This window comes from Grampus griseus (assembly GCF_964374135.1).
Source record: "Grampus griseus genome assembly, chromosome: 11".
In the NCBI taxonomy this organism is placed as follows: domain Eukaryota; kingdom Metazoa; phylum Chordata; class Mammalia; order Artiodactyla; family Delphinidae; genus Grampus; species Grampus griseus.
This window is the reverse complement of record NC_139005.1, coordinates 88,223,056-88,239,935: the sequence shown is the minus strand read 5'-3', so window position 1 is coordinate 88,239,935 and position 16,880 is coordinate 88,223,056. Positions and strand designations below refer to the sequence as shown.

The 16,880-nt window shown below is 42.5% G+C and overlaps 1 protein-coding gene and 1 pseudogene across 2 annotated transcripts in view; both read left to right on the top strand.

The window, feature by feature from the left end:
• BPIFC (BPI fold containing family C) overlaps positions 1-16,880 on the top strand; it is a gene marked incomplete at both ends in the record, with an annotated part of 35,428 nt that overhangs the window by 17,552 nt on the left and 996 nt on the right. The window contains 4 exons of the mRNA XM_082665061.1: positions 264-331; positions 14,430-14,472; positions 15,941-16,004; positions 16,769-16,845. Coding sequence (XP_082521187.1) covers positions 264-331; positions 14,430-14,472; positions 15,941-16,004; positions 16,769-16,845 — 252 coding nt within the window. The remainder of the gene's footprint in view (positions 1-263; positions 332-14,429; positions 14,473-15,940; positions 16,005-16,768; positions 16,846-16,880) is intronic.
• LOC309829362 (pleckstrin homology domain-containing family B member 2-like) lies at positions 9,260-9,978 on the top strand (annotated as a pseudogene). The gene has a single exon. The product of its transcript is annotated as a pleckstrin homology domain-containing family B member 2-like (transcript).

The following is a 16,880-nucleotide window of genomic DNA, read 5'->3' as shown; positions in this document are numbered from 1 at the left end:
CTCTCTCTCCCCCCACTGCCCCCCACACACGCAAAAGAGAGATTAGAAGAAAAGGAAAAATAATTTAAAGGAGATCTTCAAACAAAAAGTCTTTATAGTTAGTTTCCCTACCTGCAAGACAATATTTTTAGAGCTATTTCTTTCCAATATTTTTTGAGATGAGAGTGAAAGTGAAGTTTATGTTTCTACCATAGGTAATGATATTCATGGCCAAAATGGATAAATTCACTCATCTTACTAATGTACGCTTTTGTTCTCTGCAGGTTGCTAGTACCAATGTTGCCCTGGCTATTTTGGGACAAAGATTGATCTGCTCTTTATCTCTGAACAGGTAAGCTCAGTTGATGTGACTGTTGGATGGTAGTACTAAGTGAATCAACAGACCTTAGAGACAAGTGAACAGTAACAAAACAGGTGAAGTTACCATTCAATAGAACATGAATCACTTAAACATTTCTCCTATAAGAGTCCAGATAATTTCAGAATATGGACCTAACTGAAAATTATGAAGTTTTTCTTTTTTCTTCCCATCAGACAATATTCAGATAAATTTGGCAACAAAATTATTGTAAATTTAATTCCACAATGTAAATTCTCATTCTAATGGTACAACAGTATAAAATAAAGTTCCTCTTCAACAAATTTAGAATGGATGCTATTGAAGAAAGAGCATGAAGCTTTGAGGTCAAGGAATGAAGTTTCAAATCCCTGCTCCCTGGTTCCAGAACCGTGATCAAGTCTGTTAACCTCTTTGAACCTCAGTTTCCTTATCTGTAAAATAATGAAGTTGGACAAAATCATCTCTGACTTACCTTCAGGCTCTGACACTCTGATCCCTTTACTAAAGTGGAGAATTTAACAAGACCATGCCCCACGGCCTGGCTGGCTCTCAAACACAAACCATGCAGTGTGAAAGGGCTTGAGCAGGTCATGTACACAGATCATTGAACACTAATTACCACTGGGAAGAGCCACCCGCAAACCCCGTTCTCCTCAGCCCAATAAAGCCCATAGCTGAAGCCATGAATCAGACTACCTGGGGCGGAGGGAGGCAGGGGAGGATATACAGAATGATCAGGTGGCCCAGACTAAATCCATGAAAGGACAAAAAGGAAGCAATAAAACAGACAAAGAAATCCTAGTCTGAAAAGATTGGGAAACCAACAGAGAAAAATAAGTCAATCACCATAAGTCAAATTGATGGTTAGGAAGACTATTGTAGAAACATGGAAAATGTTTTCAGTAAAATAATACGAAATGGAATAAACAGAATACAGAACTGCATAAACACAACAGTCAGCCGTGTAAACTAGCTTTCCATCTGGATAAGGAAGTGAATTACAAATGAAGGGTTGTGTTAGACTATGAGATTATGAGTTGGTTGTTTCCTCAAAATTTTCTTTATAACTATGTTGTTTTCCCAATAAAAGGAACAATAAAAGCAAAAAGTAATATGGCTTCCCAGAAATAAAAGACTTCATGAAGGCTTTCTCCTCAACTTTACCCAGGCCTTCAAAGAAGGACTAATTTCTCCATTAAATTCTAAAGGCACAGTGCCCAGAGCCTATGAGACTTCAGGGACCCATGAAAATGTTTTAATATATTTTAAAATGAGAATTTTAGGGGCTTCCCTGGTGGCGCAGTGGTTGAGAGTCCGCCTGCCGCTGCAGGGGACACGGGTTCGTGCCTTGGTCCGGGAGGATCCCATGTGCCGTGGAGCGGCTGGGCCCGTGAGCCATGGCCGCTGAGCCTGCGCGTCCGGAGCCTGTGCTCCACAACGGGAGAGGCCACAACAGTGAGAGGCCCGTGTACCGCAAAAAAAAAAAAAAAAAAGAATTTTAAAATAAATACAATCCAGACTGGATTATACTTATCTTTATAACAACACAGTCTTCGAAGATAATTTTTAATGTTTTTTTATGGAAGAAGGGCTCCTGAAGGCTTCAGGCTACCAGAATTCATATGTGGCCCTGTTTCTAGAGGATCAAAGCTGATGAAACTCTGAACCTTGATGGGTGGTGTTTGAGATGGCAGTTTTAATGGTTGAGAGGATGGAAGCCAGAGAGCAGGAGATGAGGAGGGAAAGGACCAAAGGTGAAGAGCTGGCGGTATCTGAGCTAGGCCGAGAGAAAGGAGAGAATTTGAAAGGCGGTTTGCCTGAGCCGCAGGACTGGGAGGCCTCTATCTGAAGACTGAGAGGAAAGGGCTATAGGAAAGGGCAGCTGGCAATCTGGAGTGATGGGGGAGTATGCGGGCAGGGCTGCTAATTGAGGCAGCAAGCTCTGAGAAGGTAGAAACATTTGCACTTGAGCGGGGTTCTGGTTTACTGGCAGGATCTGAAGGAAGGATTTAATAAGAAGGGGATTTCAGGCTGTGGCAGGCAGGTAGGAAAGATCTTAAGTTGCAGAGACCAGGTTTGCTTCTCTGCTTCATTGGGCTTGACCCTCACCTCCAACATTCTACCAGTAAGAAACTGCATGTACAGTGGGCGTTACGTTTATTTATGGGAGTAACTGGGAAAACTGATGGTAACCTGCTAAATTCACATCATCCAAAGGAATGTTTGAATTCATTCTCCAGCTTCTGGAGGTCCACAAGCCTTCTTTGACCTTGTGAACACCAACCTGAAATTAGAACTCCTGCCTGCTTGAAGTCTCTTCCGAACACCCCTGTGATCTCCTTTAGATTCCCGTGCTGGGGAGGCTGCCTGCGCCCTGAGGCCTTAGTAGGGTCTGAACAAGACCACCTACATAGTTTGTGAGGCTTGGTGCAAAATGAAAGTGCAGAACCCCTGTTCAACAATTATGAAGAATTGCAAGATGGAGACGGCAGGGCGTTAAACCGAGCACAGAGCCCTTCTGAGCACCGTGCAGGTCACGTGCACTGAGTCTGAGTGGGGCTCCTGCAGTGGGTACTACAGCAAACCTCAGGCAGCGAGCAGACTAGGGGCAAAGCAGGTGGGCCTGGCATCACTCAGGCCTCAGGCAGTCAAACCCAGAAGCAAGACCACAAAGGAGCAGAGGCTGTGCTGAAAGAGCAGCCTGAGCCGTTGGCAGCAAGAGCAGTAGCCCCGCCTCCCACACGGGCCACAGCAGCCAATGCCTCCGCTCCGGGGCTCCACAGAGCTGCTTTTCAGGGTGAGCTGGTTTGGTCTTAAGTGACGTCATAGAGACACGGCAGGAAAAGGTGTAAGGTGGACGGGGACCAGTGAAACGCCCCTGAGGAGAGCCAGGGAACACAGGGTCTCCGAATACGTCTCCCCAGAACACCACGGCCTTCCTAACTGTCCCCTGTCTGAGGGCGTCTCTCTCTGGAGCTGCTCAGGGCTGGCTACCTAGACACGAGACGCAAAAATCAGAGGCGAATCCAGGGTGGTGAGTTTAGAGAGGTGGGGAGATCATGGGCTTTGGAATCAGACTATCTGGTTCAGGTCCCAGCCCGGATCATTAGCTGTGGGATCTCAGGCAAGTTTCTTAATCTCTCTGGGCCTACATTTTCTCCTCTATAAAATGATACAATAAAACCTACTTCAGGGAGTTGTTGTGAGGAGTACATAAGTTAATACGTGTAAAGTGCATGTTAAGTGTTAAAAAAAATGATGGCTATGGCTATTATCTAAAATTATGGGGACTGGCCTCAGCCAGGGGAAGGAAGGACTCAATTATACAAGATCATTCCAAGAGCTCTATTCAGAAAACACCTCACTCCCCTGTCTCCTGTCCAGTGATGGCTATTAGAGAAAGTGCCTTTTGTTCTACCATTTATAAATACACTTTATCATTGAGCCTTTACTATCTGCTGGTCCTGTACCAAGCACCACACATAGATTACTTTTTTTAAACCTCACAACCCTGTATCTCCAGGATCCGGCACAGCGCTCCATAAGTGTCTGTAGATTGAATGAATAATCCTGGAGGTAGCTTATCATCCCCATTTTCCAGCTTATAGAGGTCAAATAACTTACTCAAGTGTTGACCAAAATAAATGGACTGCCGGATATCTCTCCCCAGCGAAGATGTACGTATTCGGGATGAGCAGAGAACTGCAGTTTGGGGTCTATAACCATGGTGAGCCCTGTGCAAGTCCCCACGTGGCAAGGGAAGGAGAACCCTTTTATAGAGGGAAAAGGAAGTTGGGAGGGCTGTAGTAAACAGAGAGTCCATGGCTTTTCTTTAGCTAAGTCCTTGCCAGGAAACAAGAGGAGGCTTCCTTCTTCCTGTTGGGCTCTGCTGTCGTCACAGGGTGTGAGAACTCCCCCTGCTGGTCTCCAGACTCTATTGAACTGAGCTTTCTATTTATTAGTAATTTTTTATGCAAGTCTCAGAGCTATTGAATGGCAGAGCTAGAACTTGAACCTGAGTGAGTCTTCAACGCCATGAGTGTTTGTTTACTTACTACATTGTACTGCCTTTGATGTGGTGAATAGCTAAGTCTTAGAAAATGAGACTTAGACCTACAATTTATAAAAGAAATACCTTTGCCTAGAGGAGAAAACTAGAAGCATGGAGTCAGGTTAAAGTGAAACAGATGTCCTTTCTCAATGTTAAGTATTGATAGAAAAAAGAGAAGACACTGGCATTGTGTGTCCTGAAATGGAAAAAGCACACAGCCCTTTTCTCATTGCGTTAAGGAGCTGAGTGAAGGAAAGAATAAAGAAAGAGAAAGCTGGAAGTACTACTAATAAACTTGACCTTTTTGTGTATGTCCAATTAAAAGCACAGGCTCTGGAGTCAAGCATGTCTCATTTTGAATTCTACCTCAGCCATTTGCTAGCTGAGTGACCTTGCACAAGTTAACTTTCCTCCTCAGCAAAACAGAGCCCCTGTGTAGAATGTTGTATTGGTAGAGATGAGAATGTATGAAAAGCACAGCGCCCAGCCCATAATCAGTGCTCAAGAAACATCCGTTACTGCTACTAGTAGTACTTTATTCTCTTTCCTTATTCTAGTATCAAAGTTTGGCCAAGTAAGAGGGAGAAATTGGTCCCAAGAGACATGACAAGTCAGGAGGGTCTTAAAAGCTGTGGAGTGGCCCATAAACCAGATTCTTACAGCTCTTTGTATATTTGAGGCTTTTGTTCCAAACAGTTCTGTTTGGAGGTAACTCCAATCCAGGTTGGTCTATTTGGAGGTAACTTCAATCCAAATGTCCATGTAGACATTTTTGAGACTAATTCAGGGACCAAATTAAACAACACTTTCCTTTTGATGGTCTTCATACACATGACTTAATTCTAACCCTTTTTCTTAATCGCATGCAAAGCTCAGGGCAATCAAATGCACATTATTGTTCAACCATTTAGAGCTTGGAACACTTTTTTTTTACATTCCCATGATTGAGGATTTGGATACTCCCAAACTGCACCCCACCCCACTACCACACACACACACACACACACACCTACCTACCTGCCCTGCAACCCCTCCCATGCAACACCATCAGAGTGCAAATATAGCTGACTACAAGCAGATAGTATCACCACCCAACTCCATTTCTCACAGCTGGGCAGATAAACATTTCCCAGCGTGAGCCATCTGGTGAGAAATAGAAAGGGAAACAAGTCTGGGAAGAATGGATTCAGTTTCTGTTGGAATGGTGCTTGGACAGGCCAGCAGAGCTCAGTCTTGGCAACTGGGCTGATCTCCATCTCCATCCTCCCTCTGAACTACTGTTGAAGCCAGGGTAGAGGAAGGCCACAGTGGGGAGCCCCTATCGGAGGTGGAACCCCGAATGACTTCTTACCTTTCTCCCAGACTCACTTAGGGAATTTCTAGACTGCAGAAGGCAATGGAGTTAAAATACTGGGGAACTCTGCCTCATAAAGAGGGTCCTTTAATTCTGGAGTGGGCTCAACACATTCCTCCCCTCAAAACTTTTCATCATTGGATTAAATCTACAGCCTAGGGTTTTCAAGCTCTTCAATGTCTGGTCCTACCTTTCCAGACAGCCAGTCTAACCTCCCATAACTCCCTAAATGAACATTTTGCTTTAGGTGCTTCACCCTCAAGGTGACCTCAATTCTAATAGATACTTTCCCACCCATCCTTTATCTGCTTGTTTATCCATACATCCATTCAATGAGAATTTATTGAGCACCTATTACGTGCTCTGCACTGTTCCTGATACAAAGAGTTGAGAGAAGAACAATGGTTTCTACCTTCCAGGTCCACAGCCTGGTGAGGGTAACACTCAGATTTTTTTAAATTAATTTTTATTGGAGTATAGTTGGTTTACAATGTTGTGTTAGTTTCTACTGTACAGCAAAGTGGATCAGCTATACGTATACATATATCCCCTCTTTTTTGGATTTCCTTCCCATTTAGGTCACCACAGAGCACTGTGTAGAGTTTCCTGTGCTATACAGTAGGTTCTCATTAGTTATCTATTTTATACATGGTATCAGTAGTGTATATATGTCAATCCCAATCTCCCAGTTCATCCCACCCACCCCCTTCCCCCTTGGTATCTATACTTTCTTCTCTATATCTTTGTCTCTATTTCTGCTTTGCAAATAATATCATCTATGCCATTTTTCTAGATTTCACATATATGTGTTAATATACGACATTTGTTTTTCTCTTTCTGACTTACTTCACTCTGTATGACAGTCTCTAGGTCCATCCACATCTCTACAAATGACCCAATTTCATTCCTTTATATGGCTGAGTCATATTCCATTGTATATATGTGCCACATGCTAATGGACAAGGTAGGGTGCCTGTACATGGTAGTATACAGAGTGCTTCTCTCAAAGGGCAATTTATTTCCGCTCTCCCCCTCGTATTACACACACACACAACCCTCGCTGGTCTCATCACCTTTTCACACCTTCTCAGAATTCCTGCAACAAGTCATGTGTAAGCCCACAAAAGCGCACCTGAATACAGGCTGCTTTGTATTGCTCTCTAACTTCTTCCTGTACAGAAAGTTTCTCCCCATCCCTCATAAATATAGATATAAATAAAATTCTTCACATAGCCTAGCACATTACCAGGCATAGAAGAAGGGCCTGGGAACCTCCTCAGCCTGCCAGTCTTTTCTCCATACTGCAGCCAGAGTGATCTTTACCAAACACTGACCTCCTCCCCCTTCTTAGAAACCTGCCACAGATTCCTTTTCGGGTAAACATCAAAATTCCAACATAATCTGAGAAACCCAGCCTGGTCAACCGCTGTCTGTCTGTCTAGCATCGTCTCACCGTGCTCTCTCCGTAACTCTCTGTTCCCTCCACTGGGCCTTTGCCCTCTGCCCAGAGCCCCCCACTCTTCCTTCCCCATTTTGCCTTTTTAATTCTGCTCATCCTTCATATGTCAGTTCAAGGACACAGCCCTTTCTTGGAAACCTTCCTGCCTCCACCAAGTTAGATTCCTTAGTCATTTGCCTCAATGAGCAAATGAACGTATTTCTTTCCTTCAGACTATTGATCTAACCTGTAGTTAAACGTTCATCAGTGCAGTTATTTGGTTAATGTCTGCCTTCCCACTAGGCTGTAAGCTACATGGAGCAGTGAGTGTGTTTGGTTTTTCTCACACTTGTATCTCTGGTACCTGTCCCAGAGCTGCTGTATACTGGGTATTCAATAGATATCTGCTGGAAGAATCAATGAGTGAACGAATGAACACTAAGCACTAAGTGTGCCATGCTCTGTACTCAGTCCCACGAATACAGAGGGAATTAAGACTGTATCTCAACCCACAAGGAGTTTATAGTCATAGGGCAAAGAGGTAAGCAATCATTATAGGGGATTGAGTGCAAGGATTGATTTTCAATGTCTGCCATGGCCACAGGGTTGGAGGAATGGCATTGTGAATGCCTGTGATTTGGTCCACTTGGCCTTCATTATGTCATAGTTGCTATATTGACTCAGATTATGAAGGGCTTTTTGCCATGCTTAAAAGTTTGCACTTTAGCTCTGGTTTTCAATCAGAGCAGTAAACCTTCTCCAAAGCTTTAAAAATAAACTACACTTTTATATGCCTGCAAGGTAGACATATTTGAGCTCCCTTTCTCCTCAGCTACTCTGTGGTTCTGTAATAAAAATTAGCTGCTAGTAGCAGGGCTTTAAGTAACAGGTTAGGTGCCAGGTGAAGGATAAAATGTCAAAGGAGTGAAGTTGTTCGCCACCTAGTGGTCTGAGTTGAGCTTGTGTGTTTTTCAGAACCTGGACGGGAAGAGTTTGCTCTTTGCTCCACCTGTTTCTCTGCAGTTAGACTTGTCTCTTAGTAAACTAACCTAGTAAATATGCCTAGAGACTAGTAAATAGATAAAAGTCATACGGCCCTAGTAGGAAAGGATAGTTGGTTTGCGGGAAGCTCAGGTGGTCCTAAGATAACCAATCATGGCTTAGGGTTGTGATGAAAGAAAAGAAAGGAAACTCACAAGTGTGTTCCATTTTATGCAGACCTAATTTCTAAATTGCTCTAGATTGCCCATTGTAAGAGGCAGGGTGACCAGGGGGAGGCACCCACATTTCCCCAGCAGTGCCTGCCAATGTTTGTTCAACTGCTCAGCTTACTTCCTTCAAAGATGCCCCAATGATTCTGGTCCTCACTTTCCACTAAGATCAATTTGAGCCACGGTGCCTCTGATACCATTTCTGATCCTTGTCAGAATTAACAGTCTTTCTGGTTTTTACTCCTAGCTGTCACTTTGAATAAATCTCAAAAGCTAATTCATGCTAACATGATATTGGCTGATAATAAGCAAACTTACCTCTTCTGTGAATATCTGCTCCTTAAATGAAATAACAGAAAGATTCCCGGAAGAGGTCACACCTGAGTTAAATCTTAAGCAAGTAAAAGGAGTTAACCAGCCAAAGAGAAAGGAGAAGGGCAATTCTAGAAAGAGGGGGCCACATGAGCAAAAAGCATGGAGGCCAGAAATATCATGGAATATGCAAGGAAACACCTCAAGGTCGTTTTAGGGTCTTTATGGCCTTACCCACTCTAATTTTTGGAGACTCCATCCCAAAATATATTGCACATATTCAAATGCATTCCACAGTAAATATAATTTATATTTAACTATGAGTCGGGTTGAGTTAACGTGACTAGCGGCCATAATGTTACTTGTAGACATTTATTAATTTTAATTTTTCAGGATTTTTTGGTATGTGTTTTGAAGCCAATATACTTCAAACTCAGGTATATAGTACCTGATGAAAAAGACAGCATAGCGCTAAGCAGTTCGGAGTTACTGAGTATAAAGTTCAAGGTAGAGGGCGTGAGGCAGTCGGAGCTGAGGAGCCTGGCAGTGACCTTGCGCTCCCGCCCTGCTTCGGTGCACGGCTGTGGCCAGAGGCTTTGCAGGTGAGAAGACAGCGTTTGTGAAGAGTGGATGGTTGCTGAGACAGAGCACTATTTTGAAGCGCTGGAAGGAGAATGGGTTTGACCTGTGGTCAGATGGTCACCTGACCTATTATGATGACCAAACTCGGCAGAGTGTAGAGGATAAGATGCACGTGCCAGTGGACTGCATCAACATCCGCATGGGACATGAATGTCAGGATATTCAGTCTCCAGATGGGAAGGCAAAAGACTGCTGCAGATTGTTTGCCGAGACAGGAAAACCATCAGTCTTTGTGCAGAAAGCACAGATGATTGCTTGGCCTGGAAATTTACACTTCAGGATTCCAGGACAAACACAGCTCATGTTGGCTCAGAAGTCACGCATGATGAGACTGCCCTGGCTTCCTCCCCACCTCCTTACACCGCCTATGCTGCACTAACCCCTGATGCAGATGGCTATGGTCCACACAGTGGTGCATACCTGCCAGGAGCTCAAGTTTTCTATGCTGCAAACAGGCAGGCTTATGCTGTACCCTATCAGTACCCATATGCAGGACTTTATGGACGGCAGCCTGCCAACCAAGTCATCGTTCATGAGCGATATTGAGACAATGACAGTGACCTGGCGCTGGGCATGCTGGCTGCAGCAGCCACAGGCATGGCCTTAGGGTCTCTGTTCTGGGTCTCCTAGAGTCCTTGGAACCTGGATGTGCATAGCTTCTGATACCCTGCGTGCAATAATATACTTTGCAGGGCATTTCTGTTTGTTATAAATGCTTTTAATAATAGTTTTAGTAGTTCTTTTGAAAGTAGTGACATCATACTTATAACTAATCCATATAAATACCACAGAGAAGGCTTTGGACTGCTGTTCAGCTAAAACGTGGGGGCACTGGCTCATTCTAGGAGTTTTTTATGGCACTCTCAGAATACCTTATTTGAACACACCTGTTTGGAAAGGCCATTTTCCTTTTAGAGTTAGGCCTTAGTGCTTAAGGGATAGTTTATTTTAGTAGTACACTAGTAACATGGTGATGTATGAGTGAGTGAGTGATTAGGGCAAGAAGAACTGCAGCTGTTTTGTTTTAATGCCAGACTTTGAAACCTCAGACCAGAACTGGCTGCACGTTACTTCAGGAGTTGTAGGCTGGAACCTTCCTGAGGCAGCAGTGTGATATGCCCACAGCCTCTGGGGCTCTGCAAAGCTGACTGCTCAGGATGATGGGCGGGGTGGCAGATCCCCCCCTTTAAAATGATGCCTTTTCATTTTATTTTTACTAGTTTGTTTTTGGTAGCGATCCTTGGAAAACATCTCAAATTAGGAGTAGACTTGAGTCTCAGCGTTTTAGGGCTTTATCATTTAAAACTTGAACAAGGCAAAACAATTACAAACAAGTATGTGGAGGTAGATTTGCTTTATTCAGAGGCATCATGTTTTTAGTGTTTACTTTGACTATTTTTATTGCCACTTCAGCCTACTTATAGCTTGTTTTTCTACTTGTTGAGAAAGTAATATTAAGAGAATGGTGAGGAAAGTGGAATGAGAGCCATAGTTACAGTGCTGTTTCAGGGGATTGGGCTGCACTGAGGATCCTCTTTTCCACCCTTCTGAAGGCTGTTAAAGAGCCCGTTTCCTGTCCTGTGCAGGACTGGGGCTCTGTGGCTGTCCCCAAGCACTGGGGTGCGTGCAGCCCCCATGGGTGGCATGGTTGGGGAGACTCAGATTACAGATGGGAATTGCGGCCTAAGGACATGAATAACCTGCTCAAGGTATTATTCCACCTGATCAGGACACCGGCCTTGTTTTTATTCTTGACTCAAATGTTACAGAGAAGCTTAAACCATTTAATTTGAGCCCCAACTATGTGTGAAGCTCTGGAAAACTGAGAGTCGTGCGTTTCTGTTATTTCTTATTTCTTTATTTATGTAAATTTTAAAACTTCAATTATTCCAGTTTTCTGTCCTGCATGCTTTAAAAAATGTGCTTTTACAAAGGCAGTTTAGCACATTGAAGGTCTCTGCCCCTGTATTCCATGTGGCCCTATTTTCCATAAAATACACTCCTAGTAGCACAAATTCTGTTTGTATTCTATGTGGCCAGTTACATACATAGTCTTTTGTTCCACTGATCAATGCACTCCACCTCGAAGGCAGACTTAAATAGATCTATCTCCGTACGAAACCAGATGCCAAATGAACTTTGTGGTGACCACAGGTCTGTTTTCCTAGTCAATTCTGTTGCACTTGTTGACTCTGGAGAGTCTGTTTCCAGCTGAAAAGAAGTATACTTGGCTGTCATCTCTTTGGATGTTTGACATGGTGGAAATTTGCCAGACGTGATGCGTGACAACACTGGTTTTGATGGTTAAAAATGTTACTTTAGTTATTTTACATCGTATGTAATAAGAATGGTTTTGTTCAGATGGTAAGCATTATTTGAGCTGTATGCTTTACTTACAAAACACTAAACTCAGTTTTTAATGTTACATCAGGGTATTAATTTTGAACTTGGAGTTACTGGAACCACAGATACTGAGTTATGTCAGTGAAATGCCCTTGAAGCAGATGGTCTCCCTGTGTTCCCCTGGCTTCCCTCTGTCAGAAGGGGGAGAGCTATGGACTGAAGCTTGGGCACACGTATTCCCCCGCATCTCCAGTCCCTGTCCCCAGTGGGGCCAGCCCCACTGGGCAACTATAGTTGAGTCTGGAAGTTCAATGTCACTAGTGACTTGATCCTGAGAGGAAATGCATGCTCGGTATAAAGATGGGCTGAGATACTTCATTTCCCTGGCCCCAACTCTCATAGATGCCAACACTTAGGTAATCCTAAATCAAGAAGTTAGGTGAGTTGGAAGGAACTTGTTCAGGTTTAGTCAGTATTTTACTTCCATGTGTACTTTTAACTAGTTGGCCTTTGACATTGCACACAGGCCAGTCTGCTTGTTTCTTAGCTCTGTTCTTTTAATTCCTTGAGTTAACTTCAGGGTCTTAGATGTAAAGAGAAGGGAGAGACCCGTGATTGTGTTTCAGATCATCATTCATCAAACGGGCCAGACCGGGACCCAAGATCTGGATCATGGGAGAAGTTCCTGTCATTGAGACAAAATGACCCACATTTATTTTCTGCATTAATTGTGATACCGTGTGATCTATCTTTCTGCTTCCCAAGTTTATGTAGACACCAGCATGGGATGCAGTTCCCTTTTGTCCCCCTAGGTTGATCTTTTTTTCTGATTGCTTGCCTGTCTCTAGTATTCTGTTGTGTCCTCAGAACCTATTTTTCCCTGTATATGCAAATTGTATGTTTATAAGTGAAAATGTTAATACATTAAATGATTGCTAACCTTAAAAAAAAAATTCAAGGTAGAGAATGAAAGATGAGAACAGAGAGGCAGCTGGGAGTCAGGATACAGAAAGCCTCCTGTGCTGTATGAATCACTAGGACTTTATCATAACCAGGAAAGAATATTGAGCAGGAGAACGTCCTCGTCAGACATGCGTGTAAATGTAGCTCACTCTGGGGATGGTGTGGAAGATGGATGGAGAGAATGAAGACTGAAGACAGGGAGTTCCACTGGAGGGATGATGCAGAAGCAAGACTCTAGACCTGGGCAAAAGTGAGCCATAGGAAGCTAAACAGGGAAAACGAGATGAGTCAACCTCGTATAATGGAAGGGAGCTTGGGGGTGGCATCAAGAGATCTGTGTTCCAGTCCCAAATCTGCCATTAGTATTCCCCTCTTTGGACCTCAGTTTTCCCATGTGTAAAATGAAGGAATCCTCCCTGTGGATTACTATTGCTCCGTAGTACAATTCTATTGATTACTATTGTTCCATATTACTATTGCTATTGATTACTATTGTTCCATATTACTATTGCTATTGATTACTACGGCTTCATATTACTATTACTATTGCATTGAACATCAAGTGTGTATGTTGGGAGGACTACCTGTGGATCGGTCCTTGGAAAAATGGGGAAAGAGGCAATGTTGGCCTTTAGCTTTATCATGAAAATTACAAAATATCAAGCATCAGGACAGGCTGTGTTGGGGAGGTGAGGGACTCCCTGCTAATGGGACCTATAGCAAAGGTTCTGTATTTGACAAAGAATATCAAGGGCATTATGTGCTGGCCTAACTGTTAGCATTTCTCCTAGTTATAATAACAGCATTGATCGAGTGCTAAGGATATGCTAGGCACAGTTCTAGGCATTTTATGTGCATTATTTCATTCAATCTTCACTATAGTCCTATAAGGTAGGTACCATTCTTATTCATATTTTGTAGATGAGAAAACTAAGATCCAGAGAGAGTAAGTAATTCTATGTAGTAAAAGGCAGACATGGGATTCAAACTCTGGCATTCTACAGAGTCCCTATTCTTTAACAATTATACTGTACTGCCTTTCATATCAGGTAGCCATCACAGGTAACGTTTCCCTTATGTGTTCTGACTGAGGCGCTAAAAAAATTATACATGTAATACCTCCTTCAGAGGGGTGTGGCCTAGACAGAGCATAGAACTTAAGAGTCAAATAGAGTGAGATTTGTCACCTGCATCTATCAATTGCTGACTCTGTGACTTGGGAAATTTCCTTTCCCTCTCTGATCATCAGTTTTCTTGTCTGCCAAAGGGACAGTAATAGTAGCATTTCTTACAGGGTCATTATGAATATTAAATTTTTGAATGTTTACAAAGCTCCTAGAATAGTCCACGTCCTGCAGTGGCACTACCACCATCATTGTCATATTTATTAATAAGGGACCGGCCTGACTCGGGGAAGTTATATGGTTGAGTTCAAAGCAAGAAGACTTAAAAACTGTTTCTTAAGAATGTTCTGCATTCCAAGTGGCCAACAGTAAGTTGCATATAGCAAATGCACTTGGGCAACCCATCCTGGTTACACATCCAAGCTTTCCGTTACCCCTGCTCTTCTTCTTAAGCAGCAAATATAGGGGTAAAGATGTACTAGAACACTATGTTCTTAAAAGTTTGTGTAGTTTTTTGAATAACGGCTTATTGAACTAAAGAAAAAAAAAGTTCCCTTTCCTTTTTGTTTCTTTCTTCCGATACGGTTGTTTTTAAGTCTTCCCTCCTTTAACTTTTTCCCATTGGTTTTTGTTGCTTTGTTTTGTTTTCAGATTCCGCCTCTCTTTGCCAGAGTCCATTCGCAGCAATATTGAGGTAGGAATCAGAGCTCTCAGAGTCCCCGTACAGGGAAAAATGAGAATTTTCCTATATAGTAGCTGGATGATTGTTTTCTTTGCCTCTGATTGTAGGTTTTAACTTTAAAATTCTTTATGTAGCTACTCATCCACCAAGCCTGTTAACTATTAAACTCTCCAATTTACTTTTATCTATTCAAAAAGACTTTCAAAAGAACTCAAAAGACTGTTAAGACTGTGTAATATTGGGGAGAAGAACCCAGACATTTCATTTTTTGGATAAAATAATCCTTTAGAGTTAAACTTAAGATTCAGACTACCAAAGGATGATGCTCTATATAATTATTAGACTACGATTAGGTTTGCTCTTAAAAGGATATCTACCCATCTCCTAAAATTAGGTCAAGGTGCCTAATTTTAGGAGGTTGTGTAGGTGCCTCTTTGGAGGGTCTAGCCTGGTTACCTCCTGACTGGAAGAGGTCATCCCAACATTCGACTTGGAAACCCCCCTCCCCAAGCTTCAGGAAGATCAGCCAGATCACTAATTGGTGCCCCTACCCTCACGTCGCTTATGTTCTAGAGCGCTGGTTCTCAACGCTTATGTTCTAGAGCGCTGGTTCTCAACGAGGGTCAATTTTCCCCTCCACGGGCATTTGGCAGCGTTTGTAGACATCTCTGAAAAATGACAATGCTATATACTGGGCATTTTACATAATATTAACTTGTTTAATCCTGATAACAACCCTCTGAGATTAGTACTATTATCTTCATTTTACAGTTGAGGAAATTGAGGCACAGAGAGATGTTTCCCAACATCACACAGTAAAATGGTAAAAACAAGAGATAAACCTAGGACATCTGCTTCAGAGCCACCCTTGCTAAGCTTCAAAGAGGTTCTTATTATTGCTAAGCATATAGGATGCTTAAAAAATATTCACTGAATGAACTGATGTTCATCATAGTGCATTTGTTTTTAATACCTAAATCTTCCCAGAAACCAGCAGTTTGCTAAGATTATACAGCTACCATAGTTTATTAAAGATAAATTACATGTTCTGGTGGTGCTATTAGCTATAGAGCATAATATAATACAAGGAAACTTCTGTGGCCAGGGTTCCCAATAAATTAATGGAAGACTACTAATTGGAATATCTATTAGTCATTCAAGATTATCTTACCTGATCAGTATCTAAGCTGTTATGTTTGCTGCCACCATGTGGTCCCTCTGCATTTGTTGTCACCACGATCTACTGTAGAGAGGAACCAAAATGTCCATCCTCAAAGAGGAAAAAAGATTAGGAAACCCTGTAAAATGGCTTCCCACAAAATAGCTTTCAGTGTCTGGAAAGCTAGAGTATCTCTATGGGGAGATGCTAATTATTGCTTTCAGTCCTGATAAAGACTGGGAGAGTACATGTCCAAACCAGGTGTGGTGCTTTCAAAATGCCCTGATTCGGCAACTGATTCAGTTTCCCCTTTCATTTTAGGTCTTCAGGTTTGAGAATATTCTGTCTTCCATTCTCCACTTCGGAGTCCTCCCACTGGCCAATGGTAAGGGATTCTTGGGAAACAATGTGACACTGACATTGGCTAAGTGTTGGTGATTGTCTGGGACTTTTCCATCCTGAAGCTTGTACTTCTAATGTGTTCTTATGAATCGAGGCCAGCACTAGAATTGACAGAGTTTGTACCAACAACGATACAGTTTTGAAGTTAGATATTCCAGGTCCAGGACTTGTTAGCAACTCTACTTGCAGACTCAGCAAGAACAGCTAACTCTGTTTGAGTTAAGGAGATTAAAACCACTCTCCTTAGGCAGTCAAGAGTCTCCTTCGGGTCAACCAGAAATGAGATGATGATCCTTAGAAGGTGTCTCTGTGGTTCTTATGCAAAGACCACCATCTGGACAGACACAGTTTTAATGAATGACAATCCTAGGCCTTCTCCCTACACTGCAATTGTTCACAAACTGTAGGATCTTGAGTTTGGCTTGGTTAAAATATGCTTTGTACTGGAGATCAAAATATTCTCAGGACCCACTAGTTAAGGTATTTTCAAAATACAAATTGGACAAGTTGCCAGCATTTTTCTGCCATCCAAATGCCCATAGTTGCAGGTGCATTTTTATTAAGCACAGATTAATTAACCATTCTTTCAGGGAAATGCTAGGGACATATCAGAGAGAATGAAGACACAGAACCAGGAAGAATGGAAAGATAAATTATCAAAAAGTTTCTTGTTATTCTCTTACTAAAAGGTTTACTAAATCTTCCATGCCCATGCCCAATTATTTTACATCTTGTTCTATATTTTAGCAAAATTGCAGCAAGGATTTCCTCTGCCCAATCCACACAAAATCTCACTCGTCAATTCAGATATTGAAGTTCTTGAGGTAAGAATTGTCAATGTTAATTGCCCCATTTCTTT